Raw genomic sequence first — 25972 nt, 5'->3', positions numbered from 1 at the left:
TGGTGTCAGTGGTGTGGGGCGTGCCACTCCTGGCCCCCAAAACCCAGGACAATAAATGGTCTCTCCAAACTCGGGCCCTGAGGCCAGTGGCGCCCTGCAGTCTGTGATGACAGCACAGATGGCATCTGGGGGTGAAGGCCTGCCCCCCGGCGGTCGCAGTGTTTTAGTACCAGGCCTCAGGTTTGCTCTGGTCCAGGCCCGCTGGGCAGTGGTCCACGCCTCCCCAGGGCACAGACAGTAACACATTCTCAAAGCTTTGCTCCAGAGCACGGGGTCTGTCCCTCCCTGACCACGAGGTCGCTACCAGTGACTTGAAGGAGGCACCAGAGTCCAGGTGCCCTCTCTGGGCGCCCAGCCTCTCTGAGTGCCCCCCCCCCACCAGGCACAGCCCCAGCCCATCCACTCAGTACCTGGGCACCCGCAAGAGCCTTGCCCTGTGTGCGCCTGAGCGTGAGCACCTGGACCCCTGGCATCCCGGGAGCAGGATGCAGGTCCCTGGCTCTGTGGCCTTACCAAGTGCTGTCCCCACAGCTGCTGGGAGGAGCGGGGACTGTGTGAGGTCAGGTGGGGGTGGGGCCTGGCCTGGGGTGGGCAGGAGCTGCACTGGTCTGTCAGGAGCTGGGGGCCAGGCCTGCAGGTCATGGTGGCCGTCCACGGAGGCCCACGCCTGCCCCTCTGGCCTGGCCTGATGACCTAGATAGTGGAATGTCGGGGTCTTTGCCAGCCCTTGCTTGCCTGCCACCTCCTCCAGGGAGCCTCCCAGCCTGCTCGGACTCTGAGCCCTGGACGCCTTGGCTCTTAGGGGACCCCGGTGTTTTGCATTCTGTGCTGGGTGGGGCTGGGCTTCCATCGGGGTGGGCGGCCTGCTCTGCGGTGCCTCCCTACACCCGGTCCTGGGGCAGACTGGGCCAGAGGATCCAGATTCGGACCACGGCCCTGCGTATCCTGTGTGTGGGCCGAGAAGCAAAGCCAGGCCCACGAACTGGACAGGAACAGTGTCGCCCTCTCAAAGCCCCTGCTTCTGGGATGTGGACAGAAAGGAGGAGGGGCTTGGAGGGGCCCGGAGTCTTCCTGCAGGAGGTGCTCTGTGCCTGCCCGGGGCCAGGCCGTCGTCCTGGGCTGACCTGGCTCCTCTCGGGTCCCCAGCCATCAACTCCTGCGCCGTGGGCAATGGCGGCTGCCAACACAACTGCATTCAGCTCACGGTGACCCAGCACCGCTGCCAGTGCCGGCCCGAGTTCCAGCTCCAGGAGGATGGCAAGCGCTGCACCCGTGAGTGGCCACCAGCCGGGGGGAGGGGGAGGACCAGGGCTGGGACTCCCACTGGGACCCCCGTTCTCCACGCACCCACAGACCTGCCTGGGAACCCCACAGCCTGAGCCCCTCCCTGCTTGGCTGCTGGTGCTGGAGGGGGACCTCAGGGGCAGCAGGGGCCCCCTTGGCTGCCAAGAGGCTGTGGGGCATCGTCCAGCCCCTGCGGGCACCAGGGAGGAAGCCTGTCAGGCTGTCCTCTGGGGTCACACATCTTCGGGGGGCAGGAAGCTCAGGATAGGGGTACAGGGATGAAAAGGAAGGGCATCCTGCATGTCCCCCAGTTCTGAGGCCCACCTTGGGCTTGGCATGGGCACGTGGGACTCCAGCCCTGGCCCTTCGGCGGAGGGGGCTGCTCAGGCCCCGTCTGACACCTTGCCCTGGGGTCTCAGGACTGCCTGTCATGGAAGGGGGTCCTCTTCTGATGGAGAAGGTAGAGCAGGTCTGGGAGACCCCTGAGAACTGGAGATGGGGGCTAGGGCAGGGCAGGTGCCGAGGGAGTAGCTCCTGACCCTACCCGGCCTCTTGGCTCCCGGGTCAGGAGTGTGGGTCTGAGGGGCTGGAGCCAGCAATGAGGGCAGAGCGGCACAGGGTCACGGGGCTGGGGGTTCCAACAGAAGAAGAGGCACTGGGGGAGCTGGCCGTGAGCCCGCTGCCTGACCAGGGCTGGCCTGGCCGGTGCCCTGCTGTCTTCTCTGCAGTTGTTTGGGGATGCCCGGGGCTAATCTTACCCCTAGTCCACTGCCCAGCCCGTCAGGCCAGAGCAGGAGGGGTGAGAGCTCCGGGTGGGGGCCTCACGAGAGGCCCCGGAGAAGGTCCCCGAACTGCCAGAGCCCCCCATCTCCTGCCTTTGCCTCCATGCCTCCTGACTGCGACCGTAGGGAGGAACCCGTGTACGGACCGGAACGGCGGCTGCATGCACACGTGCCGGGCGCTCCGGGGCCTTGCCCACTGCGAGTGCCACGCAGGATACTGGCTGGCAGCGGACCGCAAGGCCTGCGAAGGTAAGACGCCCTCCCTGCCCTCGGGCTGGTCCAGGTCAGCTGTGCGGGGCTCGCCTCCTTGCATCCCCCTGCACCGGCCTTTGGGCGTGGGGCGGCCCCTGTTGTCACCCTTGGCTGACCTGCAATGACGCAGGTTTATCTCCAGGGCTGGGGGGCAGGGTGGGGTGGAGGGTAGAGAAGAGGGGCAGGAACCCAAGGAGCTGCTCCCAGAGAGAGTCTCATGTCGGCAGGAAGGCAGATCTCAGGTTGCGTTGTTATTTTTGTATGTTTCTCGTGTTACCTAAGTAGTACGTGCTCGTTAGGGAAACAGGAAAGGGTGAGGGAGGAGAGAGGAGGAAGCGTCACCGCGACCCGGGTGGCATCCCCGTGTCAGCTTCCAGGTGTCTCTACAGCTTGTTTGTTAGTGGGCACATTTAGCATCGCCCCAGAGCCCGGTCGGGCGCAGCTTTTCTAGAACGCGCTCCGACCTCCTGGCTGCATGGGTGTCCGCTGTGCGGTGTTTGTTAGTTTCCCAGTCACGGGACTCAGGTGTCCCTGCTCCTCCCTTTACAGGCGGCTCTGGACGAGCAGCCTTGGGGAGGGGTCTGTGCGCATCCCCCGTAACTCTGAAGCGATACGGTGTGTCCAGGGCAGGCAGCGGTCATTTTCCCAGGCATCCTGCCGGATGGCCATCAGAGAGACGGGGCCCGCAGGGGTGGAAGCTTGTGGTTCCATGTCACCACCAGGAAAGCGTTTTGGGCATCGCTGCCAATGTGACGGGCACGTCCCGGCACTCTGGATGCAGGTGGCTTCAGAGGGTGAAGTGGGAGACGGGGCTGAGGGTCAGCTTCGTCCCATGGACTCTTAGGGGTGGGACCAAAGCAGTTGTCGGGGACACTGGGGTTTGGGTCCTGAGGCCAGTGCCACGTGGCTGCGGGGAAGAAGCTGGTAGCCTCTCCCTCGATGTCAGCGTGCGCTTTCTCCAGATGGCCCCCCAGAGGCTGGTGGTAAAAGGCCCCTCCTGTGCCCGGCCCTGGATGGGGGGAGGCTTGGCGAGAGCGGGACATGCACACCTCAGAGACCGCGGGCTCAGAGAGGTAGAGGCCCTCGCCTGATGCTGCTGGTGGGGCCTGAGCCCGGACTTCCAGCCACGCCTTCCTCGCCCTGGGAGGGAGCTCGGCTGTACACCTGGCGTGTGATGGTGAAAACACAGGCGCTCAGAGGGAAGGCGGGAGAGGGCCCTGACCCCTCTGCAGAGACCACCCCCGGGGGCCGGGTCTCTCAGGCCAGTGGCCCAGAGCCCCCCATCCCCCCCATGTCTCCCACCCAGATGTGGATGAATGTGCCACAGGCCTGGCCCAGTGTGCCCACAGCTGCCTCAACACTCATGGGTCCTTTAAGTGTGTATGCAACGCAGGCTACGAGCTGGGTGCTGATGGCCGGCAGTGCTACCGTGAGTGGACAGTGGGCCGTAGCACCACGGGGCGTGGAGGTGCCTGCGGGGCCACACGGCTCCCCAGTCCTAGCCCGCCATGGCTGCCAGCTCGCTTTGGCCGAGGGGCAGAGATTCCTTGTCAATCAAGGGCAGTGCTGGGCTTGGGGGCTGCGTGTGGGCCCCGGGAGGGTGGGAGGAGGACGGGAGACCCCAGGAGGACAGAGGGTTCCAGAGCCCGCCTGGCCCAGGAGCTCTGTGCTGCCTGTTTCCCAGCAGAGCGGCAGCGGCTGGGGCCGGGAGGACCATGCCGGCTCGGGGTGTCACCCCAGCCCCTGTCCCACGTCCCTGGTGGCGGGTCTCGCCACAGGGATCGAGATGGAGATAGTGAACAGCTGCGAGGTGGACAATGGCGGTTGCTCTCACGGCTGCAGCCACAGCAGCACAGGGCCCGTCTGCGCCTGCCCCCGCGGCTACGAGCTGGACGAGGACCAGAGGACGTGCATTGGTGCGAGCCACCTGCCTCCCGAGCGCCCCACCCCCAAGCCAGGGACTTGCTGCCGCCCTGGGTCTGCACCTGGGTTTGATGCCATGACGAGGACGCGCCCTCCCATCACCCCCAGTCCTGCCCCGGGTGGAGGCGGGAATGGTACGAGGGGGCCTAGTGAGAGGCAGCATCGCGACCCACCCTGCCAAGCGCCCACCACACCTCCACCTCTGCTCAGCCACTTGGTCAAATGCCCACATGCCGGGAGTAGCACCCGAAACACTGTGGTGTGCGAGCACGCCCTCTGCACGGGGAGACCCCGCTTCCGAGATGACTCCCCACTACCCTCCAGCTCCCAGTCTGCCCCCACAGCAGGCGGGACGGCCCTGGGGCCGTGACCTGTGTCTTGCGTGTGTCTATGTGTGCAGGACCAGGACATGTGTGCATGTGTGATTGTGCGCGAGGACATGCAACTCACCTGCAGGTGTGTATGTGGTTGTGTGCATGGGTTGCATGAAGGTGTGTGGGGGAGCCTGCAGGTGTGCATGGGTTGTGTGTAGCTGTGCGTGTGTCTGTGTGCAGCTGTGCATGTGAGTGTGTGCAGGCGTGTGGTGTGTGCAGGTGTGCGTGTGGTATGTGCAGCTGTGCGTGTGGTTGTGTGCAGGTGTGCGTGTGGTTTGCAGCTGTGCGTGTGGTGTGTGTAATGCGTGTGGTATGTTCAGGTGTGCGTGTGGTTGTGTGCAGCTGTGTGTGTGGTGTGTGCAGCTGTGCATGTGGTTGTGTGCAGGTGTGCGTGTGGTATGTGCAGTTGTGTGTGTGGTTGTGTGCAGCTGTGCGTGTGGGATGTGCAGGTGTGTATGCCGGTGTGTGTGTGGTGTGTGTCGGTGTGCGTGTGGTGTGTGCATGTGTGCGTGTGGTTGTGTGCATGTGGTGTGTGCATGTGTGCGTGTGGTGTGTGCAGCTGTGCGTGTGGTTGTGTGCAGTTGTGCGTGTGGTGTGTGCAGCTGTGCATGTGGTTGTGTGCAGCTGTGTGTGGGGTGTGTGCAGCTGTGTGTGTGGTATGCAGCTGTGCGTGTGGTTGTGTGCAGCTGTGCGTGTGGTTGTGTGCAGGTGTGTGTGTGGTTGTGTGTAGCTGTGCGTGTGGTGTGCAGGTGTGCGTGTGGTGTGCAGGTGTGGTTGTGGTTGTGTGCAGCTGTGCGTGCGGTTGTGTGCAGGTGTGCGTGTGGTGTGTGCAGGTGTGCGTGTGATTGTGTGCAGCTATGCGTGTGGTTGTGTGCAGGTGTGTGTGGTTGTGTGCAGGTGTGTGTGTGGTGTGTGCAGGTGTGTGTGTGGTTGTGTGCAGGTATGCACACACTGGTGTGCTGTGGAAGGGTGCACATGCGGGCGGGCGCCTGGGTGCCAGCCGGGCTGTGGTGTGTGCCCTGCAGATGTCGATGACTGTGCCGATTCCCCGTGCTGCCAGCAGGTTTGCACCAATAGCCCTGGCGGCTATGAGTGCAGCTGCTATGCTGGCTACCAGCTTGGCGCCGACGGCTGCGGCTGTGAGGGTGAGCGGTAGGCATCTGTGTTGGCTGGGGAGTGGGTGCTGGTTGGGCACCTGCCATCGTCAGGGCTGTGGGGACCTGCCCACTCCCTCCCCCACCTGAGGTCACTGTCTTTTTCTCGGGCTGGGCCTGCACCCCTGGCTGCTCCCAGCCTGGCCTCCCTCGGGCAGTGCACCCCGTCCCTCTGACCCTGGGGACAGGAGGATGGCTGTGGCGTGGGTATCACCCAGCAGGCCCCTGTGCAGTGGGAAGGGCTGGGGCAGGAGGGGCCCCCGAGACCCTGACCCCCGGAGGACAGGCGCCAGCCGCCCTGGATTTGCCCACAGACGTGGACGAGTGCACCTCCGGCCGTGGCGGCTGTGAGCACCACTGCACGAACCTGGCCGGTTCCTTCCAGTGCTCCTGCGAGGACGGCTACCTGCTGGACGAGGACCGCCGGGGCTGCAGCCGTGAGTCTCTGCTGGGCACCACGGGGACCCCACCTTCCCGGCTGGACAGACCCCACTTCTGTCCTTCCTCTTGCTGTGGGACAGGCCGGGGGCAGCAGGGTTGGGGGGAGGGGCCGGACAGACAGGCGCCCCCAGGCAGGGTGTTACTCAGGGGCCCTGGAGTCGGCTCCTGCCCTGCCCAGGTGAGAGGAGGGACATGGTTCCCAGGACTGAGGACGGCGTCCAGAGGGCCAGAGAGCTGTTCCTGTCCCCACACCCCCTCCGTGCTCAGGGTCCCTAGGGCCAGCATGGGAGCCGGGACAGCCGGGGTAGACGTGGCATGGGTCAGGGCCTCAGAGCCCGGAGCCGCCTCTATCCTGAGAAGTAGGGTCAGGAGTGCAGCGGGGATGTCCTAGGTGGCTGGGGTGAGGAGGGACCCCGGGCTGGGGCTCAGGCCCGGAGCTGCTTCTGGGCACCAAGGGGCAGGGAGTCCACCCCCGGGGAGGCCGGGGGGGCGGCAGTGGCTCAGGGCCCTCTGTGCTCCGCCCAGCCCTGGAGATGCCCGAGGTGGGCCTGGACGGCCATCTGCCCCTCGTGCGGCCCCTCCCGCACGTGGCGATGCTCCAGGACGAGCTGCCCCACCTCTTCCAAGATGACCACATTGGGGCCGAGGAGGAGGAGGAGGAGGAGGAGGCGCGGGCCGAACACACACTGCAGGAGAAGTTTGGTGAGAGGTCGCCCGTCCCCAGGGCTTCTCTACCAGCGCCCCCTCGGCCCGGCTGCCGCCCACCCTGCGGTCTTGGGTGTGAGGAAGGGCTCCCGTGAGGGCCTCGTTGGACCAAGGTGCAGAGAGGCCAAGCTGCTTGGTCTGTTTGCCCAGCGCGCCCGGGGCTGAGCCTGAGATGGGGCCACTAGCTCTCTGCTTAGAGCCCTTCCCGGCCCCCCATCTGGGTCCCACGTCTCCGCTCGCCCACGTGGGGCCTTCACAGCCTGAGGACGTCACTTGTGCCCCCTTCTCTCTCCTGATGCTGGGCGGGGTCCAGGGCCAGGGGTCAGGCTCTGAGGCCCCTCTCCCGCTGTGTCCCCCAGTCTGCCTGGACGACTCCTTTGGCCCAGATTGCAGCTTGACCTGCGCTGACTGCAGGAACAGGGGGACCTGCGTCCCCAGCCTGCGTGGCTGTGACTGCCCCGACGGCTGGACCGGGCTCATCTGCAATGAGGGTGAGGCTGCTGTGAGGGCAGGGTGTGGGCGGGGCCCCTGAGCCCCAGGACCTGCACAGCACACACAGTTTACGCCTCCCCGCCGGCCCTGGGCAGGGGCTCCACAGGTCCATCCATTCACTCGTTCACTCGTTCATTCAGGGTCTCTTGGCTTCCTGCTCCTTGCCAGGCCCTGTTCTAGGCGCTGGGAGACCCCAGGGGCTAGCAGGGCCTGCTGTCTGCCCCTCACAGATGTCACGGTGGACGGGGGTCCGGCGACAAGCCAACAACTAAGACGTAAAGGGGTCTGATGAAGAGCAGCGAGCGGGTGGGCCAGTCATGCCCGAGTCCCAGAGGGGAGAGGTCACCTCCCCAGGCCACGCACCAAGTTGGTAGCCGAAGCACATTTGAAAGCTGCTTTTGCAGACTCTGTCCAGAGCCTGTCCACTCCCTGCCCAGTGACCCCAGTAGTCTCAAGGGCCGTAGTGACCGTCTCTGAGGGTCTGCCAGTGACCCACTCTGAAAGTGCTGGTTGAGAAGGTGGATGTGTCGGATTTCGGAGGGAGAGGATGTGGCGATTGATTAGAGATGTCTGCCATGCCCGTGGGCAGGGGCAGGGAGCACAAGTGCCATCGGGTGCTGCTCTGGAAAGTTGCTTTTGAGCTGGGTGGCTCGACCCCCAGGAGGGTGTCTCAGTGTCTCTGGAGGGGCTTCTGGGCCCCGAGTCCTCCTGCGGGCCAGTGACCCTTGTGCTTCTCTGTGTCCCCTGCAGCTTGTCCCCCAGACACCTTCGGGAAGAACTGCAGCTTCTCCTGCAGCTGTCAGAACGGCGGGACCTGCGACCCTGTGACGGGGGCCTGCCGCTGCCCTCCGGGTGTCAGTGGAGCCCACTGTGAGGACGGTGGGTGCAGCCCCTCCTGTGCCTCCAGGGTTGTCCTCTGGGTGGAGGGGAGAGGTGGGCACTACCTCTCAGCTCCTAGTCCCCTTCCTCCTGGGGGAAGGATGACCCTTTAGTGGAAGAGGCATTGAGTTTTCTACATCTGATGATTCTCCTGGGGCCTGGCTACAGCAGGTGATGAGGACTTGTTGGAAGAATAGCACATTTGTAACAGGATCCCCGGGGAGGGAGGGAGCTCCCTGTTCCTGGAAGCATTCAAGGAGAGCTATATGATGACTGGGTGGGATTTGCAGAAGGGAGCACGCCTGGGCTGCAGCCACATGGGACGACATTACCATCCTTTTTAACTTGGAAGTTGCAACATTTCTGGAGGAACTAGAGTCCACATAAGTTTCCCAGGTGCTTGATGCTTCATCTTAAAGTCTTCAGAGCTTTAAGTTTCTGCTTCTTTTGCTAGCGACTGTAGCTAACATATCAAGGACTTCCCGCCTTAGCAGCGGATGGCAGCAATCGGTGGACCTGTCCCCAGTGCCTGGGTGGCCCGTGGGAGCTCTGTGGGGCAGGTTTCTAAGTCCCGGGGCGGCCAGGCAGGGCTTTCACCCCCTCCCTCTGGTCACCTTCTCGGCTTGGTTATCATCCCTGCCTATCTTCCCCTGCGATCTGCCATCCCTGTTCTGCCGAGGCTGAAAGCCCACTGCCTGTTGGGCGCTGTATGTGTGATGGGCCCTGAACGGACCCAGGGGACTGCCGGCAGAAAAAGCGTCTGCATTTTAGTGCTTCTGCTCATGACGTGGTGTGGCTTCCTGGAGACCGGGTCTCAGTCGGGGTCCTGTGGGTAAAGTGTGCCCGTGCAGGTGAGCTTGAGGACGTTCGTCCCAGTTCTCAGGGGCCCCGTACTAGTCTCCTAGACTCCAGGTGCCCCGGGCTCGTGGCTGCTTCCCCACAGTCTGTGCCTCTGTCTCCCCGTGGCCTCCTCTTCTTGTCTCCGGTCTCCCTCTCCTTTCTCTTCTAAGGACACTTGTTGGGTTAGGCCTGCTCCGACAGTGCAGGATGGCCCCGCCTGGTGATCCTGGTGGATAGGATGTGGACGTACCTTGGGGTCACCATCCAGCTCCCTGAGGCCCTTCAGTAGGCAGGACGGGGGCAGGGCAGAGCTGGAGGGGAGCGTTTGGGGAAGGAATGCCTGAGCCCTGTCCTGGCCCTGGGCCCCCTGAGCTTGGGCCCGTGTCCTTCCCTCTGTGAGGTCCAGAGGTCAGGCTAGGTGACCACCAAGGGACAGACGTCAGGACGCTGCAGGTGCCGGTCAGACGAGGAGGGTGGGCTTTATTTGAGCGTCTCCCTTGTGTGTGCTGGGGACGTGCTTGGTGTCCCACTCTGGCCGCCATCCAGGCCACAGACCCTAGGGGCATGGGCCGGCCAGGGCAGATGGCCGCATCCATGGGGTGCACTTCGTGGCTGCTCTGCCCTCGTGATACCCTCGCCGCCCCCCACCCCGGGACCCTCCCTGTCTGGGTTGCAGGGTCCTCAGGCTGCTGGTGGCCCAGGCCTCTCCTGACTCCTGTGCTGGTCCTGGGGCCCCTTGGAGCATCTCCTCGGGCGGGGGCCATGTCCGGGTGGGCAGTCAGGAGGCTCCCGTTCCCCCAGGCTGCCCCAGAGGCTTCTACGGCAAGCACTGCGGTAAGAAGTGCCACTGTGCCAACCGGGGCCGGTGCCACCGCCTCTACGGGGCCTGCCTCTGCGACCCGGGGCTCTATGGCCGCTTCTGCCACCTGGGTGAGTCCCACTGCCCGCTGGCCGCCCGTGTCCGGGGGGCGGGGCCACAGCATGGGCCGGGTGCTTGCTGTCCGCGGTCCAGCTTGTGTTGGACTGTCACCGTTTACGGATGAGGATGCGGGGGCTCCGCAAGTGCCCTGGCTGGGGTGTGGGGTCTGTGGGCTCAAAGCCATGTCCTCTGGACTGCAGTGGCCGCCAGGGCATCTGTCCGGGTGGGCGGTGCCAGCCCCAGCCAGGCCGGTGGGTGGGCTGAGCGTGGACAGGGGCAGGCCTCCCTCGGAAGCTCCAGGACATTCCTGGCAGCAAGTCCTGAGCCCCCGGTGGGGTCACCCCTCTCTGCATCCATAGACATGGGATGGGAGAGGCGGTGGGATGCTGGCTAAAAGCAAGCAGACTGCATCCTAGCAGCTCTTTGTAGAAGGATTGTATAGAGGGAGGCATTGAGGATCCCGAGCGTTTCCTGGCTGGGAAGTGCCTCTCTGAGACCCTGTTTCTCATCTGTGGAATGGGCACAAACCAGCGATTCTGCGTGGGGTCCCAGACACAGCTCGGTGGATGGGGCCGGAGACCCTGGGCTGGGGAGGGTGGGCGCTCGCAGGGAGCAGGCCCCCTCACGGTTGGTTCTGGGGTGCAGCCTGCCCACCGTGGGCCTTCGGGCCGGGCTGCTCGGAGGAGTGCCAGTGTGAGCAGAGGAACACGCACGCATGTGACAGGAAGGACGGCAGCTGTGCGTGCAAGGCGGGCTTCGGGGGTGAGCGGTGCCAGGACGGTGAGTGCAGGGCTGTGGAGGGAGGGCCTCGGGGCCGGCGGGACCCTGCAGACCCCTCTCCTCTCTCCCCCTGCAGAGTGCCAGCCGGGCTTCTTTGGGCCAGGCTGCCGGCAGGCATGCACCTGCCCCCCGGGCGTGGCCTGTGACCCCGTCAGCGGCCAGTGTGGGAAGCAGTGTCCTGCCGGCTACCAGGGGGAGGACTGCGGCCAAGGTGAGTGGCCAGCCCTGGTGTGCGGGTGGGGTGCAGGTCGTCTGGTCCGTGCTGGGCGCCGGGCACCACAAGTGCTGGTCCTGGCGGCACCTTGACCTGCCATATCCCCACCCTGGCTATGCGGTGGTGACTCAGCCACAGGTCTGCCTGTCTCTGTGCACCCGAGAGGGCGGGAACTCGTGTGTGTGTGTGTGTGTGTGTGTGTGTGTGTGTGTGTGTGTGTGTGCATGTGCACGCACGAGCAGGGCGGCCTGGAGAAGGGCCAGTGCCTCTCCAAGATCGTCCCCTCCCTCTGTCACTTGCTCACTCACTCTGTCACAGGACACACTAAGTGAGCTTTGTGCTGGAAGCTGGGCCAGGGGGCTCCTTCCTGGTGGGTCTGAGCAAGCGGCACCGAGGCAGCTGCTCCCGAGGGTGGTGGCTCGGAGCGAAGTCTGGGCCGGAGGTGCCGGCGTGGGGCGCGCGGAGTGACCAAAGGCCCTCCACGTGGACGCCCGGGCCGGGGGGCGGCATGAGTGGGCACCAGGCACGGGTGAGGCTGGAGGCTGGGGGCCCCTCGTTTACATGGGGGAGCCCTCGCTCTGAGCAGTGGGGCTGCCGTGGCCGCCGACGGGGCGCAGGCAGGTTGGGACCTCCCTTGGCACACCGTCCTCACCCGTCAGCCGGGGGGCAGGTGGGAGCCGAGGGGGCCTGTGGTGTGACTGGTGTGGCCCCGACCGGGGCAGCGGCTCGAGTTCCCCTCAGCCAGAGCTGCCCGCCCAGCTGCCCCTAAGTGGCCTGGGGGCCACCGCCCAGCCCCAGCCGAGGGGTCAGTCTCCCCCTGAGCCCCAGCACACAGCAGGCCTGCCTGCACCTGCCCTCTTTGGCGGCCTGTGTGCTGAGACACGGAAGGGCCTTCACCCCCAGCGCTTCCCTGCTGGTTTTCTTTGTCTTTCTTTTCCTTTTTTCTTTAAAAGCCTCCAGGGCCCCAAGGATGAGCCACAGGAAATGACACACATATTTTTTACAGCAATAATGGGCTCCCCGCTGCTGTTAGGTCTGGAAAGTATTAACCCCCAAACACGTGTCTGCCCCTAGTCAGTGGAGCAGGGGCTCCCCTAGGTGGCGGGACAGCTCCATCCGGCCCCGCTGGGCCTCCCTGCCCACCCCAGTCCGCACTGCGTGGGTGCCTGCGTGCGTGCGCCGCACCTGGCCACCTGGTGCGTGCCCTGCGCTGCACCTGCGGTCCAGTGGGCGGGCCTGTGCCCGCACAGCATGGGCCCTCATGGCAGCAGTTCACCAGGGTGTGTCCTTTGTCTGGAGCCCACCTCGGGGCCCAGGGAGACCCCAGGCCTGGCACCCGCCCACCCCCTGACACCTCACGCCCCTCAGGCAGGGAGCGACCTCAGTCTCAGCCCCGCTGGGTGTTTGGGTGCTGGGCGGGCTCTGATTCTTTGGTGTGGAGGGTGCCTCAGCCCACCCTCTCCAGGTGCCGTGCTGGCCTTTCTGAGCTGGGAGCTTTCCCTCCAGCAGCACTGGGGCGGCCACACGGTGCTGGGGCTGGCAGGGCCCTCCTTCCACCGCGTTGCCTCCCCGGCCAGGGCAGGTGTGAGGTCTGGTACAGTGCCCTGCAAGGCCACCAGAGCAGCCACTGCAGCCCTCACGGGTGGGGCGAGGCTCCGTGGCCCCTGCATTCTTTCCCGAAGCCCTGCTGTGGGCCCAGAGCCGCCTGGCCACTCTCATTCCTGAACATGGGGGTGACCAGCAGAGGGTCCCCAGGGTGCACCAAAGTGGGAGGAAGGCAGAGCCAGCCCTGCGCCCTGCTCTCCAGGGTCCTGGCTGCCCGCCTCCGGAGCCCTGCTGGCCTGTGGTCTCCAGGCCGCCACTCCCCGCCGCTCCCCAAGGCGGGTCAGCCCAAACAGGCCCCTCCTCGTCCTGCCCTGTGCCCCCTGTCTCCTGCCCACTCCCGTGACCGCCCTCGTCACCCAGGGGACCGCGGCTGTGTCCAGCATCACTGCTGGGGCAGGGGGCAGGTGCCGGGGGTGGGGTGGGGCCTCAAGGGGAGGAGGGCAGCTCCTCGTGGTGGTGGCTGAGGCACCCCCCGCACCCCCCGCAGAGTGCCCGGCTGGGACATTCGGCAAGAACTGCTCAGGCTCCTGCTCCTGTGAGGGCGCCCCCTGCGACCGGGTCACGGGGCGGTGCCTGTGCCCTCCTGGGAGGACCGGGGCTGACTGTGGGGCAGGTGAGTGGCAGCCTTATGCCGGGGTCTCCTAACTGCCCTGGGCTGCATGACTCCTGGCGGTGTTTGGGGAGCCCAGCCTGGATCCCATTTGGGGACCCCAACTCTGGGCTGTGTTTGGGGACCCCAGCCCTGGGCTGTGTTTGGGGAGCCCTGGCCTCAGCCCTGGAGCCCTGCAGACCCCAGGCCAGTCCACAGCAACTGCGAGAGCTCACACCAACCAGCCTTGGGTCTGGACGTGGGCATCTGTGGCTGCCCTGTGGCCATGCCCACCGAGGGTGCTCACACTAGGAACTGTCAGCCATGGAGATAGGTTGACCAGCGGCTCCCAGCCCTCCCCGGGCCTGTGGCTTGTCCTCTAGGCACCTGTTCACTCTGGGTGCCCCCCTTTTGCCTGTTGAGCCATTCTAGGGCAGGGGCTCCGTTTCTGGGGGTGGACGCCCTGTAGCCTGCAGCCCATGAGGAGGCTGGGGGTTCCCGTGACCTGTCTCTCTCCCTCCTCCGGGACAGCTCAGGTGGGAACAGAAGTTCCTGCTCCCCGAGGGGCCCAGCAAGGCCCCAGGGGAGACTGACTGGCTGTGGTGGGGCTAGATTGTCCTGAGGGTCACTGGGGGCTCGGCTGCCAGGAGATCTGCCCAGCATGCGAGCACGGTGCCTCCTGTGAGCCTGAGACCGGAGCCTGCCTGTGCCGCCCCGGCTTCATGGGCAGCCGCTGCCAGGACAGTGAGTGCCCGCCGCCCCAACCTCGGCCCCGCCTGCAATCCCCATGTCCCACCCCTGTGTCCCGTACCCGTGTCCCCCTGCCCCCAGCCCCGTGTCCCCTGGCCCCAGTACGCTCACCCTGCCCTCCCTGCAGCTTGCCCAGCAGGCTGGTTTGGGCCCAGCTGCCAGATGCGATGCTCCTGTGTCAACGACGGGCTCTGCCACCCGGTGACTGGCCGCTGCAGCTGCGCCCCAGGGTGGACCGGCCTCAGCTGCCAGAGAGGTAAGCAGCCTGGTGTGCAAGCGTCCCTGCCCTGCCCTGGGGAAGCCTCCGCCCAGGCCCTGGGGAGGGCCCTGGACCCCAACGTGGCTGTGGTCACCTGCACAGGGTGACCCGGCCCCTGTCGCAGCCTGTGACAGTGGCCACTGGGGACCCGACTGCAGCCACACCTGCAACTGCAGCTCAAGCCACGGGAGCTGCGACGCCGTCAGCGGCCTGTGTCTGTGTGAGGCCGGCTATGTGGGCCCGTGGTGCGAGCAGCGTGAGTCCCGGCCCGGCCCGCACATGCACACATGCGCACACGCGCAGATGCACACCCGCATGCGCACGCACATGCATACGTGCACGTGCACATGCCCAAGTGTCGGGGACCTAGTCCTGCCCTCCTGTCCCCGGACAAACAGGGAGTCTCCTCGCCTGAGCCCAACCCCCTCCCTCCCCAGCCTGGGCCAGGCTCCACCCTCCCACCTGCCTGGGCCCAACAGAAGGCCCACCTGGCGCAGCAGGGAGAGGTGGGGCCAGTTGTGCCCCACAGGACCCCTGGCACCTGGAGAAGGGGAGAAAGGTGTCTGCTAAGGAACGAGGGCCTTGCCCTGGCCGGGTGGGTGGGTCTGGGTGGGCCTGGGGCTCCCTCCCCACCAGGGCTCGGGGCTCGGTTCCTAGCTGGGGGACGGGTGCAGAGGCCTTGGGTATGGAGGGGCTCCTCCCGCCCCACAGTCCCGGGCCCTGGCCCGGTGGCAGTGGAGGCCTGGGGAGGATTGGGTCAGGCTCACCGTCCCCCCAGCTGATGGTCTGGTGTCTCAGGGTGTCCCCAGGGCTACTTCGGGCCGGGCTGTGGGCGGCAGTGCCAGTGTGAGCACAGGGCAGCCTGTGACCATGTCAGCGGGGCCTGCACCTGCCCGGCCGGCTGGAGGGGAACCTTCTGTGAGCGCGGTGAGCCAGGGTGCAGGCCGGGGTGGCCAGGCGTGTGGGTGGGGGACCCATGACCCCTGGCCATCTCTCATCACCGCCCCCTGCCTGCAGCCTGCCCGGCCGGCTTCTTCGGAGTGGACTGCCACCGTGCCTGTGACTGCAGCCCCGGGGTGCCCTGCGACGCTGTGAACGGCTCCTGCCTCTGCCCTGCTGGCCGCCGGGGTCCCCGCTGTGCCCAGAGTGCGTGAGGCCCCCATCAGCCCTGGGTGCTGCCCGTTAGGGCTAGGGTCAGTCCTTATCTGTGGCCACCCTGACTGGTGCCCAGGCCAGAGGGAGGGGCAGATGGACCACAGCAGCCCGGGACCATCTGCTGCAGCCCCTCCTGGGGTCCGGCCCCCCGGCCCCTGACCGCCCCTCTCTCCTGCAGCCTGCCCAGCCCACACGTACGGCCACAACTGCAGCCAGGCCTGCGCCTGCTTTAATGGGGCCTCCTGTGATCCTGTCCACGGGCAGTGTCGCTGTGGCCCTGGCTGGACGGGGCCCACCTGCCTACAGGGTGAGCCCTGCCCAGGACTCTGGGGCCAGGCAACCTGCTTGCCCCTCTCTGGGCCGTGCAAGGTCACATGGTGTGGGGCGCGAGGTGGACATACAGCTCACTGGGAATGGAGGGCAGGGAGGGCAGGGGCCCATGCCCCCGCCGTGGGGCACCTGGGGCGGGGAGGAAGGCTTAGGACCACACCCTTCAGCCCTGAGCCCCCGGAGGCTGGGCAGGTGGGCCCGGGGAGCCCTGGAGCAGGTCGTCCTAGAGGCAGCCCTAGGTCCCTGCCCTTTGGGGCGAGCCTGCAGATCCAGTGGGCTGGCCCTCCAAGGGTTCAGGCCCCCGGCCTGGCTGGCGGGGATGCTGCAAGTCACTTCTCTCTCCGTCCCCAGCCTGTCCCGCGGGCCTCTACGGCGAGGACTGTCAGCATCCCTGCCTCTGCCAGAACCGGGGCACCTGTGACCCTGTCTCAGGCCACTGCACCTGCCCCGAGGGCTGGGCTGGGCTGGCCTGTGAGAAGGGTGAGCGCCAGGCGGGCGGAGGAGGAAGGAGGGACCCTGGGGGTCTGGAACCCAGGGCCAGCGCCCCAGTGTGCCTCGGTGCAGCCCCCTCCCCCTGTGGCTGCCTGGAGTTGGGGGTCAGGGTCCTGGGGTGTCGCCTGCAGTGTGACCAGCCCACTGGACACCCCTCTTTCCCAAGGACACGGGATCCGAGGCTCTGGGTGTGGGAAGCAGTGGCGGGGCGGGGGTGTCCTGGGTCCCAGGGGCATCGCCCTGCTCCAGGGCTGGACCCTCACCGGTCCCCTCACCTGTCCCCGCCTCTGCAGAGTGCCTCCCGGGGTTCTTCGGAGCCGGCTGCCAGCACGTCTGCGGGTGCCTCCACGGCGGCCTCTGTGACCGGCACACAGGCCACTGCCTCTGCCCGGCCGGCTGGACTGGGGACAAGTGCCAGAGCCGTGAGTGGGACGGGTTAGGGCCCCCTCCAGTGTGGCCTCGGCTCACGCCAGGGTGTGGAGGCCTCCCCGGGGTGGGCAACTGACGGGTGGGGGGCAGGGCTGTGGGGGCTGAGCTCCCGGGGCCTCCCCACTGCTGTCCAGGGAGCCGCCCCAAGCAGCCCCCCGCCCGCCTGCCCGCCTCTTTCCCCGCAGCCTGTCCCAAGGGCGCGTTCGAGGTTCCCTGTAAGAACTGTGCCTGCCGGCGGGGGGCCGCCTGCCACCACGTCACCGGGGCGTGCCTCTGCCCGCCGGAATTGAGGGGCTGGCGGTGTGAGAATGGCGAGCCCCCAGCTCCGCTGGTGCTCCGGGTGGGGTTGGGCCCTTCACACGGTGACCCCTCCGGGCCCATGCCTCCCTGCAGCCTGCCCGCCTGGCTGGTTTGGAGAGGCTTGTGCCCAGCGCTGTCAGTGCCCACCCGGCGTTGCCTGCCACCACGTCACCGGGGAGTGTCACTGTCCCCCAGGCTTCACTGGGCCCGGCTGTGAGCAGGGTAGGTGACCAACCTGGGCGGGCCCTGGGGCAGTGGGTGGCTCAGGCCACACGTGCCCCTGTGCTGGGCCCCAAACCTCTACCCCCAGGAAGGGCTCCGGGAGGCAACTCCCGGGAGGATGCCCGCTCCAGGCAGGGCCGGCACTGACCCCTGCCTCCTCACCCCAGCCTGCCCGCCCGGTGCCTTTGGGGACAGCTGTGGGCAGAAGTGCCAGTGCCCCGGCGAGAACCAGGCCTGCCACCCTGCCTCGGGGGCCTGTGCGTGTGCCGCTGGCTACCACGGTGCCAGCTGCCAGCAACGTAAGTGCTGCGCATGCTGCCTGCTGGGCCCTCGGGAAGGATGATGTGGGAGGTGGGAGGTCGGGGACTTTGTGAGCCCCCCTGGACCCTGGCAGCTGGCCCCTCCCCCTGCAGGGTGCCCGCCCGGGCGGTTCGGGCCCGGCTGTGAGCAGCTGTGCGGGTGTCTCAACGGGGGCTCCTGTGACGCAGCCACAGGGGCCTGCCACTGCCCCTCCGGTTTCCTCGGGACCGACTGCGGCCTCGGTGAGCGGCGAGGGTGAGGGCGGGGGCAGCTCCTCCCTGCGCCTCAGTGGGTAGGCTTAGCCAGCCCCTGACCACCCCCCTTCTTGGGCCCGCCCCCCGGGGCCTGGCCGCAGGCTGGCCTAAGCTGGGGGTTCCGTGAGACCAAAGCATCCCTGCCGGCCAGCTCTGCCTGGCCGTGTGCTGTGCCCCCCGCTCAGGCCGTGTCCACCGGGGGCCGTGCAGAGGCCAGCTGGGCATCCTGCCGAGAGAAGGGCCTTTCCCTGAGCCAGGTGGGGCCTTTCCAATCATCTGGAATCCTGGCTGGGCTGGCGGGGTGGGCGGGGGCCGCTGTGACTCACTGTCGCTCGCCTCCGCAGCCCGGCCGGCCCCCAGTAGAGCCAGCGGGCAGGGGGCGTGGCAGCAGGCAGCCCTGCCGCATCTGGGCAGACACGGGACTCTCCCCACCCTGCCCTCTCTGGCCCATCCCGCCCTGTCCCCGGTTGACACGGCAGAGAGGGGGAATCCAGCCTGGAGTGGCCACCCTCCCATTTCCTCCTGGCAGCCTGTCCACACGGCCGCTTTGGCCCCCACTGTGCCCACGTGTGCAGGTGTGGGCAGGGGGCGGCCTGTGACCCCGTGACCGGCACCTGCTCCTGCCCCGCCGGGAGGACCGGCGTCCACTGTGAGCATGGTGAGAGGCTGCGCCCCCTGCTGCCTTGGGTACTTCACGGGTGTCACTCCGTCAGCCTCGGGGGCGGGTGATGCGGTGAAGCCCTGGGGTCACTGGGGGAGAACTGCGTCCCCACCGTTAATCCCCCAAGTGTCCTGAGGATGAGAATTGAGGGTCTAGCTTGTGTTGACAGCAGCGCCCACTCGGGTCATCGGGTCATCCAGTAGCATCCCATGCCTTGCCTTGACCTGTGACTCCAAGGCTCAGGCCATCAAGTGACCTGTCCAGTTTCCTGTGGCCAATGGGGGATGAACCCATTCTGACCCAGAGCCCCCCACCCCAGCAGGAGGGGGTCAGGCGGCTGTTTCGTCTGAGGACGGAGCCAGCCTTCTGGCTGATGTCCTCTTGGGATGGGTTCCCTCTGGCCTTTCTACCAGGCCCAGTGGCCAGGGAGCCCACAGAGAGGGAGGCCTGGAGCACAGCCCATGGTGGGGAGACGGGGCGGTCCCTGGGGACAGTGGTGGGGCTCATGCTTATGATGGCATGCATGGTCCTCAAGGCCCTGCTTGGCCTGGCCCCGCACCCTGGTAGGTCTGAATCCCCTGCCGCCCTCTGGTCCTCATCAAGGGGCGGGTCACACTCCCCTAGGCCCGCAGGGAAGGACGTAGCCATGGGTCAATCAGCATGTGAACAGGGGCCACCTGGGGTGCAGGGTTGCCCAGCCTCCTCTGTGCTACCACCTCCAGGAAGACTTCCCTAACCCCCTCCCGCCAGCTGGGCAGGCACTCACAGCCCCTGGAGGGCCCTCGTCCCTTTCGTCCTGTGTTATCCTCAGCGCCAATCAGGCCCGGCATCTGTGGAGGATAGATGAATGGGCAGGATGTGGTGGTGGTTGTTTCCTGGCGCGTGTGTGCGCAGGGGGCAGGGACTGGTTCTCAGAGGCCCGGGGAGTGTTTGTTGAATGACTGTCAAATCTGGGGTGGGGTGCGTCCCTGGGCCAGAGCTCTGAGCAGCACCCGACTCTGTCCCTAGGTTGCCCCCAGAACCGGTTTGGTGTGAACTGTGAGCACGTGTGCTCCTGCAGAAATGGGGGCCTGTGTCACGCTGCCAACGGCAGCTGCTCCTGCGGCCTGGGCTGGACGGGGCTGCACTGCGAGCTGGGTGAGTGTCTGTCTGCGACGGGGCCACATCGCCGTGTGAGCTGGAGGGGTGGTGCCTGCAGGGGAGCAAGGCCGTACCCGGTGTGGTGGTGGCGGGGTGGGGGGCCCTAGGCTCCTGAGGAGGGCCGTAGCTCGAGGGCGTTTGCGGGGGCCGCAGGCTGCCGTCGGGCCGGGCGAGGCTGCTGGGCTCACGCGAATCAGGCTAGTGCCCAGGGGCCAGCCCTGTGCCCCCTGCTCTCCCGTGGCAGGAGGCTGACCCACCGGCCCTCTCCCCAGCCTGCCCTGCTGGGCGCTTCGGTGCCGCCTGCCTCCTGGAGTGCTCCTGCCGCAACCACGGCGCCTGTGAGCCCTCGTCGGGCGCCTGCCACTGCAGCCCCGGCTTCTACGGCCAGGCCTGCGAGCACCGTGAGTCGTGGGGTCGGCCCCTGTCCCGGCATCCGCTCCTCCGCTTTCCGTGTCACTCCCCGCGGGGGCCCGATGAGATGAGGCCTGACCCCAGCTTCGGTGGGGCTCCCGGGGCAGAGGTCCCAGCTCAGGGCCGGGCCTGGGTGGGAGGACGGGGGAGCTGGGCCCCTGACCCGGTCCTTTGCTCACTCTGGGCAAACTGAGTCAGGAGCTCCAACCCGGGTCTCCCTCAGCCTGTCCCCCTGGCTTCCACGGGGCTGGCTGCCGGGGGACATGCGAGTGTCAGCACGGCGCCCCCTGCGACCCTGTCAGTGGCAGGTGTCTCTGCCCTGCCGGCTTCCGCGGCCAGTTCTGCGAGAAGGGTGAGTGTTCCGTGAGCCCACGTTCTCCATCCGGCCCCTCACCCTGGGTACGGGACAGGTGATGCTAAGCCCACTGCCCCCACCAGGGTGTGAACCAGGCTCATTTGGAGAAGGCTGCAACCAGCAGTGTGACTGCGAGGATGGGGTGCCCTGTGACCCCGTCACCGGCCGCTGCCTATGCCCCCCGGGGCTCACGGGGGCCACCTGTGACCTGGGTGAGTCTGGGGTCCCGCTTGGTGGGGGGCATGGGTGCGGGTCTCTGTCAGTGGTATTGACCGTGTTGACGGAGCCCCATCTGTGCCACGTTGTGGCCTGGGCACCGTGCCCAACCCGTCCCTCTGCAGGGGCCCCAGCGTGGAGCTCCTGCTCGGGGTTGTCAAGGCCCGTCCTGCCCTCTGGCCCCCACCTGAGTCCCCGGTTAGCCTCTCCCTTGGGCGTGGGCTGCAGTCCTAGAGAGAGGCCCCAGTTAGGTGGGAAGGAAACGTGCCAGCCTCCCAGACGTGCCAGGGGAGGAAGGGCCGGCCCTGGGGGCGCCACACACGTCCTCGTGGCTCGTGGCTGCCTCGCCCTGGAGGGAGCATCCCTGACCGCCAGCTCCCCTTCGCCAGCCGGGGGCTGGGCAGGAAGGCGGGACAGTGACTCAGGGCCGGTGCCTGGTGCCTGGCGCTTTCCCACGTGAGAGCTCCTGCAGGACAGGGAAGCTGAAGCCCGAGGTCCTTGCTCCCGCACATTCCCCACGGGGTGGCCCGAAGCCTGGGGTCCTGGCCCCAGGCAGACGGGAGTGGCGCTCAGGCCCGTCTCTCCCGCGTCTTGTGCCCTCAGGCTGCAGAAGGGGCTTCTTCGGGCCAGGCTGTGCCTTGCGCTGCTCCTGCGGGGGTGGGGCTGACTGCGACGCTGTCAGTGGGCAGTGCCACTGCGTGGACGGCTACATGGGGCCCATGTGCCAGCAGGGTGAGTCAGGCTCAGGGGAGAGAGGGAGGACTCTGTGTTGGCTGGGCCAAAGGTCACCAACCCAGCGCGGCGCCCGTGGTATCTGCAGGCCTCTGACGGGCCAAGTGTGAACCTTCCAGCCCTTGGACCATGGGGCCGGACTCGGCCATGGGCCAGCCTGCAGTGCCCTGCTGACTCCAGGCCCAGACAGCAGCTGGGGTGGGCTCAAACTGCAGAGGGCGGAGACCCCACGGGCAGGGCTGGGTGATCCAGCGTGGGTGGGCACAGACACAGCCCACCGCCCCACCCGTTCCTCGCCCTGCGTGTGTGTGAACCAGGGCACGACGACGGTGCACCTGTGCACGTGTGTGCAGTAGCACAGGTGTGTGCTCTGGTCTGTGCACGCTAGCACCTGCGTGTGTCCCAGTGTGTGCGTGCCAGTGCCTGTGTGTGCTCCCATGCGCACGTGTGCTTCACGGCATGCCTGTGCTCCAGTGCATACGTGTGCCTGTGTGCACCCACGGGCAGGGTCGGGGAAGGTGCCGTGATGGCACCGTGGCCTCTCAGCCCCCCAAGCCTCTGGGGGAATGTGCTGTCTGCAGGCAGATCTCGGGGTTCCCTGCCCCTCCGGCCAGCTGTGCCCCTCTGGTGTCCTGGTCACCTCCCCCAGGCCCAGCCCAGCACCAAGAGGTCGTGTCTGCCAAGCGAGACCAGAGGCTGGCTTAGGGCCTGTGCCGGGCAGGCCCTGAGGTGGGGTGAAGGGGGAGCCAGACTGTGAGCGGGGATTCCAGTCTGGGCTTCTTGGCTTGGGGACCCCAGACATGGGGGTGTGCATCTTTTCGAGCCTCGTCAAGGCAGCCCTGGCCCCAAACTGCTAAGCACCTTTGCGGGGGGTCCCACCTCCTGCAGAGGCGTGGGGGTGGGGCAGGTGGAGACAGAACCTGGGGGGCTGGTGCTGGGATGAACGCTGTCCACGGCGGCACCTGGTGGTCAGGTGTGGTACTGCGCCGCAGGCGTCCTGGGCGGCCTTGACCTTCAGCGAGGGTCAGGAGCTGGGGGTTCACCTGCCTGAAGCCCCGTCTGCTGGAGCAGAGCCCTGCTGGGAAGGAGGACAGGCAGGGCCTCTCTGCCCCCTGGCCTGGAGCGGACCCTGCTTGGTCCCTCCCCATCCTGGCCCCTCTTCCAGCAGGCAGGGCTGGGGACTTTCCTTTGGGGAGCGGGAGAGCCCCATGCATAGGAGTGAGGCGGGGAGAGGCCATGCAGGGTGGGACTGGGGGTCCCTGCAGGCCTCGCTGCCCCGTTTCTGTTGCCCACCAAAGGGTGGAGCAGTAGCGTGTCTGTCTGCCTTCAGGTGGGCCCTCCCAGCTCCCGGAGACCCCATCCCCAGCCCTGGGCCCAGGTAAGGGGGACGGGGGCATCCCCATGTTGCCAGGAGGGTGGCATTTGGTGGCATCGCGTGTTCGTTACCAGCAGACTAAGGCCAGAGGAGGGATGAGGATCGGGCGCTTACGTGTGATCTGGGCCCCACTGGGTGGCGGGCATTCCAGAATCTGGACCTCGGAGAGGAGGCGTTGGGGGCGGCTGCGGAGGAGCGGCTGGGCTGTCTCCCCGCTCTGTCGGGCTGGCGCTGGAAGGACGGGAGGGGAGTCCGGAGCCCAGAGCTCTGAACACTTGGAGAGTTTGCGCCTGCGCCAGGGCTGACCTGCTCTTCTCCTGCCCATTCAGTGGCTTCGCCGTCAGCCTCTCATGGCCCCGGGCTCAGCAGCAGCGCCGAGAAGCACTAGCTCAGGGGCAGTGCCCGCCGAGGCCTGTCTCCCAGGGGCCGCTGAGAGGACCCAGGGGCCTTGGTGACCACTGAGGAGGGACGCCGGGGGCCGGGACTCCGGCCCCGCTCTCGTCTCCGAGGCCTGGGGACAGTCGTGCAGCTGCAAGGATCGTCTGGCCACGAGGAGGGAGGCCCTGCCCGGCCGGGCTCTGCAGCACCGGGGCACCAGCGCGGGGACCACAGTGTGCAGGAAACCCCCCGACCGGCGCCCTGGGGCGGGACTGCGGGCAGGTGTGGGTGCGGGTGCAGGTGTGAGGCCCCTGCCCTCAGAGCAGGTGCTTCTGGTGCTAAGCCCTGGGACTGCTGCAGCTCAGCTTGTTTACCTGGAAACAGCTGGGCCGTATTTATGGAAAGGTATTTATGGGCAGCCAGACATGCCCACTGCACCCCTGGGCGCTGGAGGGCTGCCCGCCTCCTGCCCAGCCCGGGAAGCCCTGACTCGGGACTGCGGGGCCTTGAGGGGCCTCTGGGTGGGCGCTTCAGTACCATGTGAAACCCAGTAAGTTAAGAAAGGAGCAGCCACTTCCTCAAGGCCTGTGTGTTCACTGCTTCGTGTGGGCCCCGCGGGGTGGCCTTCTGGGCCTGCCGGCATGAATGCGCCCGACCAGAGAGGCCCGTTTGGCCCCTGTGCCCCTCTGGGGACAGGGGGTGCCACACAAGCAAAGTTGGGGTTTATCCCAGTTCCCGGTGCTCTAGAGGGGCATGGTGCCCCAAGACCGAGGAAGCACTGAGTCCTAGAGCCTGCGTGGGGGAAGCATGGCCCCGAGGGGAGGAGGGCAGGGGTGCTGTTGGGGGCAGCCTGGGTGCCCCCCACTCCTACCCCTGCCCTATCTTCAGGGTAGAGCCAGTGGAGAGGGCTGGACCCAGACTGTCACGCCGGACACTTGGGTCTGGGCTGTATCCCCTCTCCCCTCCCCTCCAGCACCAGCCCAGGTAGCTGATGCCTCCAAGGGCGAAGGATCTCATGGGGCCGAATAGGGTGGGTTCTAGAAAGCCCTGTCCCCTTAGACAACTAGTGAACAGCCAGTAGCAGAGGAAACCGAATTAATGGGCCACCGTGTTAAGACTCTGAGGTACATAAATATAATCCATACCCTGGAAGAGGTTGGGGATGGTGGTGGTAACGTGATGTAGGAAAAAGCAGGCCGAGGAGGACCAGCGTCAGGACTGAGCGGGAGCGTGTGGGAGCTGGAGTCGGAGGGAGGGCGGCAGGAATCAGGCTGAACAATGGGTTTTCCAGCTCAGGACACTCCCAGGAGGCAGCATGGAGGCTGAGAGAGAGAAGATACAAAGGAAAGATCGGTAGAAATGGACAAGGGACGTGTTAACACCCGTGTGCCTGAAGTCCTAGAAAAAGAAGGTAAAAACCATGGACACAAAACAGCAAGTTCTCAGGTCCAAAGCTGGATGATCTCAGATGGAAAGCACTCAAAGTGCAAATAAAACAAAATAAAAAAGCCCTATAGTCCAAAGCACTTAGAGAATAGTAGAGGCAAGGAGAAATCCTGCAACGCCCAGAAAACACAGGCGTCAGGAGTGACATGTGACTCCACAGCAGAAACACGGAAAGCGACAAGATGGTGACGTTGATTTCAAAGTGTTGAAGAAAAGATGTCGAAATTTGAATGTCATGGCCTTGAATCATGTGTCCTGCTAAACTGTCACTGAGAAGCAAAGTGGATGTTTATTCTCAGGTGTCCAGGGCCTCGGTGGGCACCGCGCGAGAACCGGACGTGAAAAATACACTCAGAGAAGTTTCCCAGCGAGAAGGGGAAGTGTGAGGTAGTCACTGCATTTCCCACGTGACCTAGTGGTTAAGAGACTCAGAACAATCACAGTGGAAGCCAGGTGAGGGGGGAGCTGAGGCAGGCGGAGAAGAGAAAGACACGGATATAAGGAAGCCAAACCCTAGTGCAGTTGGAGCTGAATAAGAAACTGTGACCTCCGCAAAAATGCTGGCAGGACGTTTAACTTTCAGATGCGAGGGAATTTCACCTCTCCAATGGACGGCAGGCAGGAAGGAAAAGTCAAGCAGAATAAGAAAGTAGATTAAAGCCTGATTGAAGTTGTTACAGATGATCAAAAATCAGATCCCTAGACTGCATTAAACATTCTTTTTTTTTTTTTTTTTTTTGCGATACGCGGGCCTCTCACTGTCGTGGCCTCTCCTGTTGTGGAGCACAGGCTCCGGACGCGCAGGCTCAGCGGCCACGGCTCACAGGCCCAGCCACTCTGCGGCATGTGGGATCTTCCCGGACCGGGGCACGAACCCGTGTCCCCTGCATCGGCAGGTGGACTCTCAACCACTGTGCCACCAGGGAAGCCCTAAACATTCTTCAACAGCATTTTATTTACGAAAGACATACCTGGAAGGACAGAAGTATATGCGTACAAAGTAAACAGAAAGAAAGCTGGGCCGTGAGTTTTGCTATTTCAGGGTGAAAAGCATCGTATGTGACTGTATGTAAATATACACACATACGTGCACCAACAGTCGAGGCTCAGATTCGCAAAGCTGTGGTGGGTGTAACAGGCAGAAATGATTAAACTGGTGATTTTAATATGCTATTTATAAAAGCCAATACAGGGCTTCCCTGGTGGCGCGGTGGTTGAGAGTCCGCCTGCTGATACAGGGGACACGGGTTCGTGCCCCGGTCTGGGAAGATCCCACATGCCGCGGAGCGGCTGGGCCCGTGAGCCATGGCTGCTGAGCCTGCGCGTCCGGAGCCTGTGCTCCACAACGGGAGAGGCCGCAACAGTGAGAGGCCTGCGTACCGCCAAAAAAAAAGCCAATACAAAAGCAAGACACAGCAATGATAACGTTTTAATCATCTTTACACACGTGCTGTGTATACCTGTGCCTATATTCATTTATTTATATTCACCTATGTACACATGTATGTTTAAGTCTATGAACTTCACACTCAGT

General features: G+C 65.6%; 1 protein-coding gene across 1 annotated transcript in view; it reads left to right on the top strand.

Moving 5' to 3' along the window:
* MEGF6 (multiple EGF like domains 6) overlaps positions 1 to 23564 on the top strand; it is a 99178-nt gene extending 75614 nt beyond the window's left edge. Inside the window, exons 6-38 of the mRNA XM_079724796.1 lie at positions 1147 to 1272; positions 2193 to 2315; positions 3625 to 3747; positions 4097 to 4234; positions 5641 to 5760; positions 6084 to 6206; positions 6736 to 6912; positions 7275 to 7406; positions 8158 to 8286; positions 9928 to 10056; positions 10691 to 10825; positions 10902 to 11036; positions 13132 to 13257; positions 13846 to 13977; positions 14111 to 14239; positions 14367 to 14498; positions 15041 to 15169; positions 15260 to 15388; positions 15576 to 15704; positions 16079 to 16207; positions 16513 to 16641; positions 16834 to 16959; positions 17042 to 17170; positions 17338 to 17469; positions 17584 to 17712; positions 18254 to 18382; positions 19394 to 19522; positions 19798 to 19926; positions 20160 to 20288; positions 20375 to 20503; positions 21111 to 21239; positions 22570 to 22617; positions 22944 to 23564. Of these exons, the coding sequence (XP_079580922.1) occupies positions 1147 to 1272; positions 2193 to 2315; positions 3625 to 3747; positions 4097 to 4234; positions 5641 to 5760; positions 6084 to 6206; positions 6736 to 6912; positions 7275 to 7406; positions 8158 to 8286; positions 9928 to 10056; positions 10691 to 10825; positions 10902 to 11036; positions 13132 to 13257; positions 13846 to 13977; positions 14111 to 14239; positions 14367 to 14498; positions 15041 to 15169; positions 15260 to 15388; positions 15576 to 15704; positions 16079 to 16207; positions 16513 to 16641; positions 16834 to 16959; positions 17042 to 17170; positions 17338 to 17469; positions 17584 to 17712; positions 18254 to 18382; positions 19394 to 19522; positions 19798 to 19926; positions 20160 to 20288; positions 20375 to 20503; positions 21111 to 21239; positions 22570 to 22617; positions 22944 to 23002 (4151 nt within the window). The 3' untranslated portion in view covers positions 23003 to 23564. The remainder of the gene's footprint in view (positions 1 to 1146; positions 1273 to 2192; positions 2316 to 3624; positions 3748 to 4096; positions 4235 to 5640; positions 5761 to 6083; positions 6207 to 6735; positions 6913 to 7274; positions 7407 to 8157; positions 8287 to 9927; positions 10057 to 10690; positions 10826 to 10901; positions 11037 to 13131; positions 13258 to 13845; positions 13978 to 14110; positions 14240 to 14366; positions 14499 to 15040; positions 15170 to 15259; positions 15389 to 15575; positions 15705 to 16078; positions 16208 to 16512; positions 16642 to 16833; positions 16960 to 17041; positions 17171 to 17337; positions 17470 to 17583; positions 17713 to 18253; positions 18383 to 19393; positions 19523 to 19797; positions 19927 to 20159; positions 20289 to 20374; positions 20504 to 21110; positions 21240 to 22569; positions 22618 to 22943) is intronic.
* Positions 23565 to 25972: the final 2408 nt, after the last annotated feature.

This window comes from Hyperoodon ampullatus, assembly GCF_949752795.1.
Source record: "Hyperoodon ampullatus genome assembly, chromosome: 2".
Taxonomy (NCBI): domain Eukaryota; kingdom Metazoa; phylum Chordata; class Mammalia; order Artiodactyla; family Ziphiidae; genus Hyperoodon; species Hyperoodon ampullatus.
This window is presented reverse-complemented; position numbering and strand designations above follow the sequence as displayed.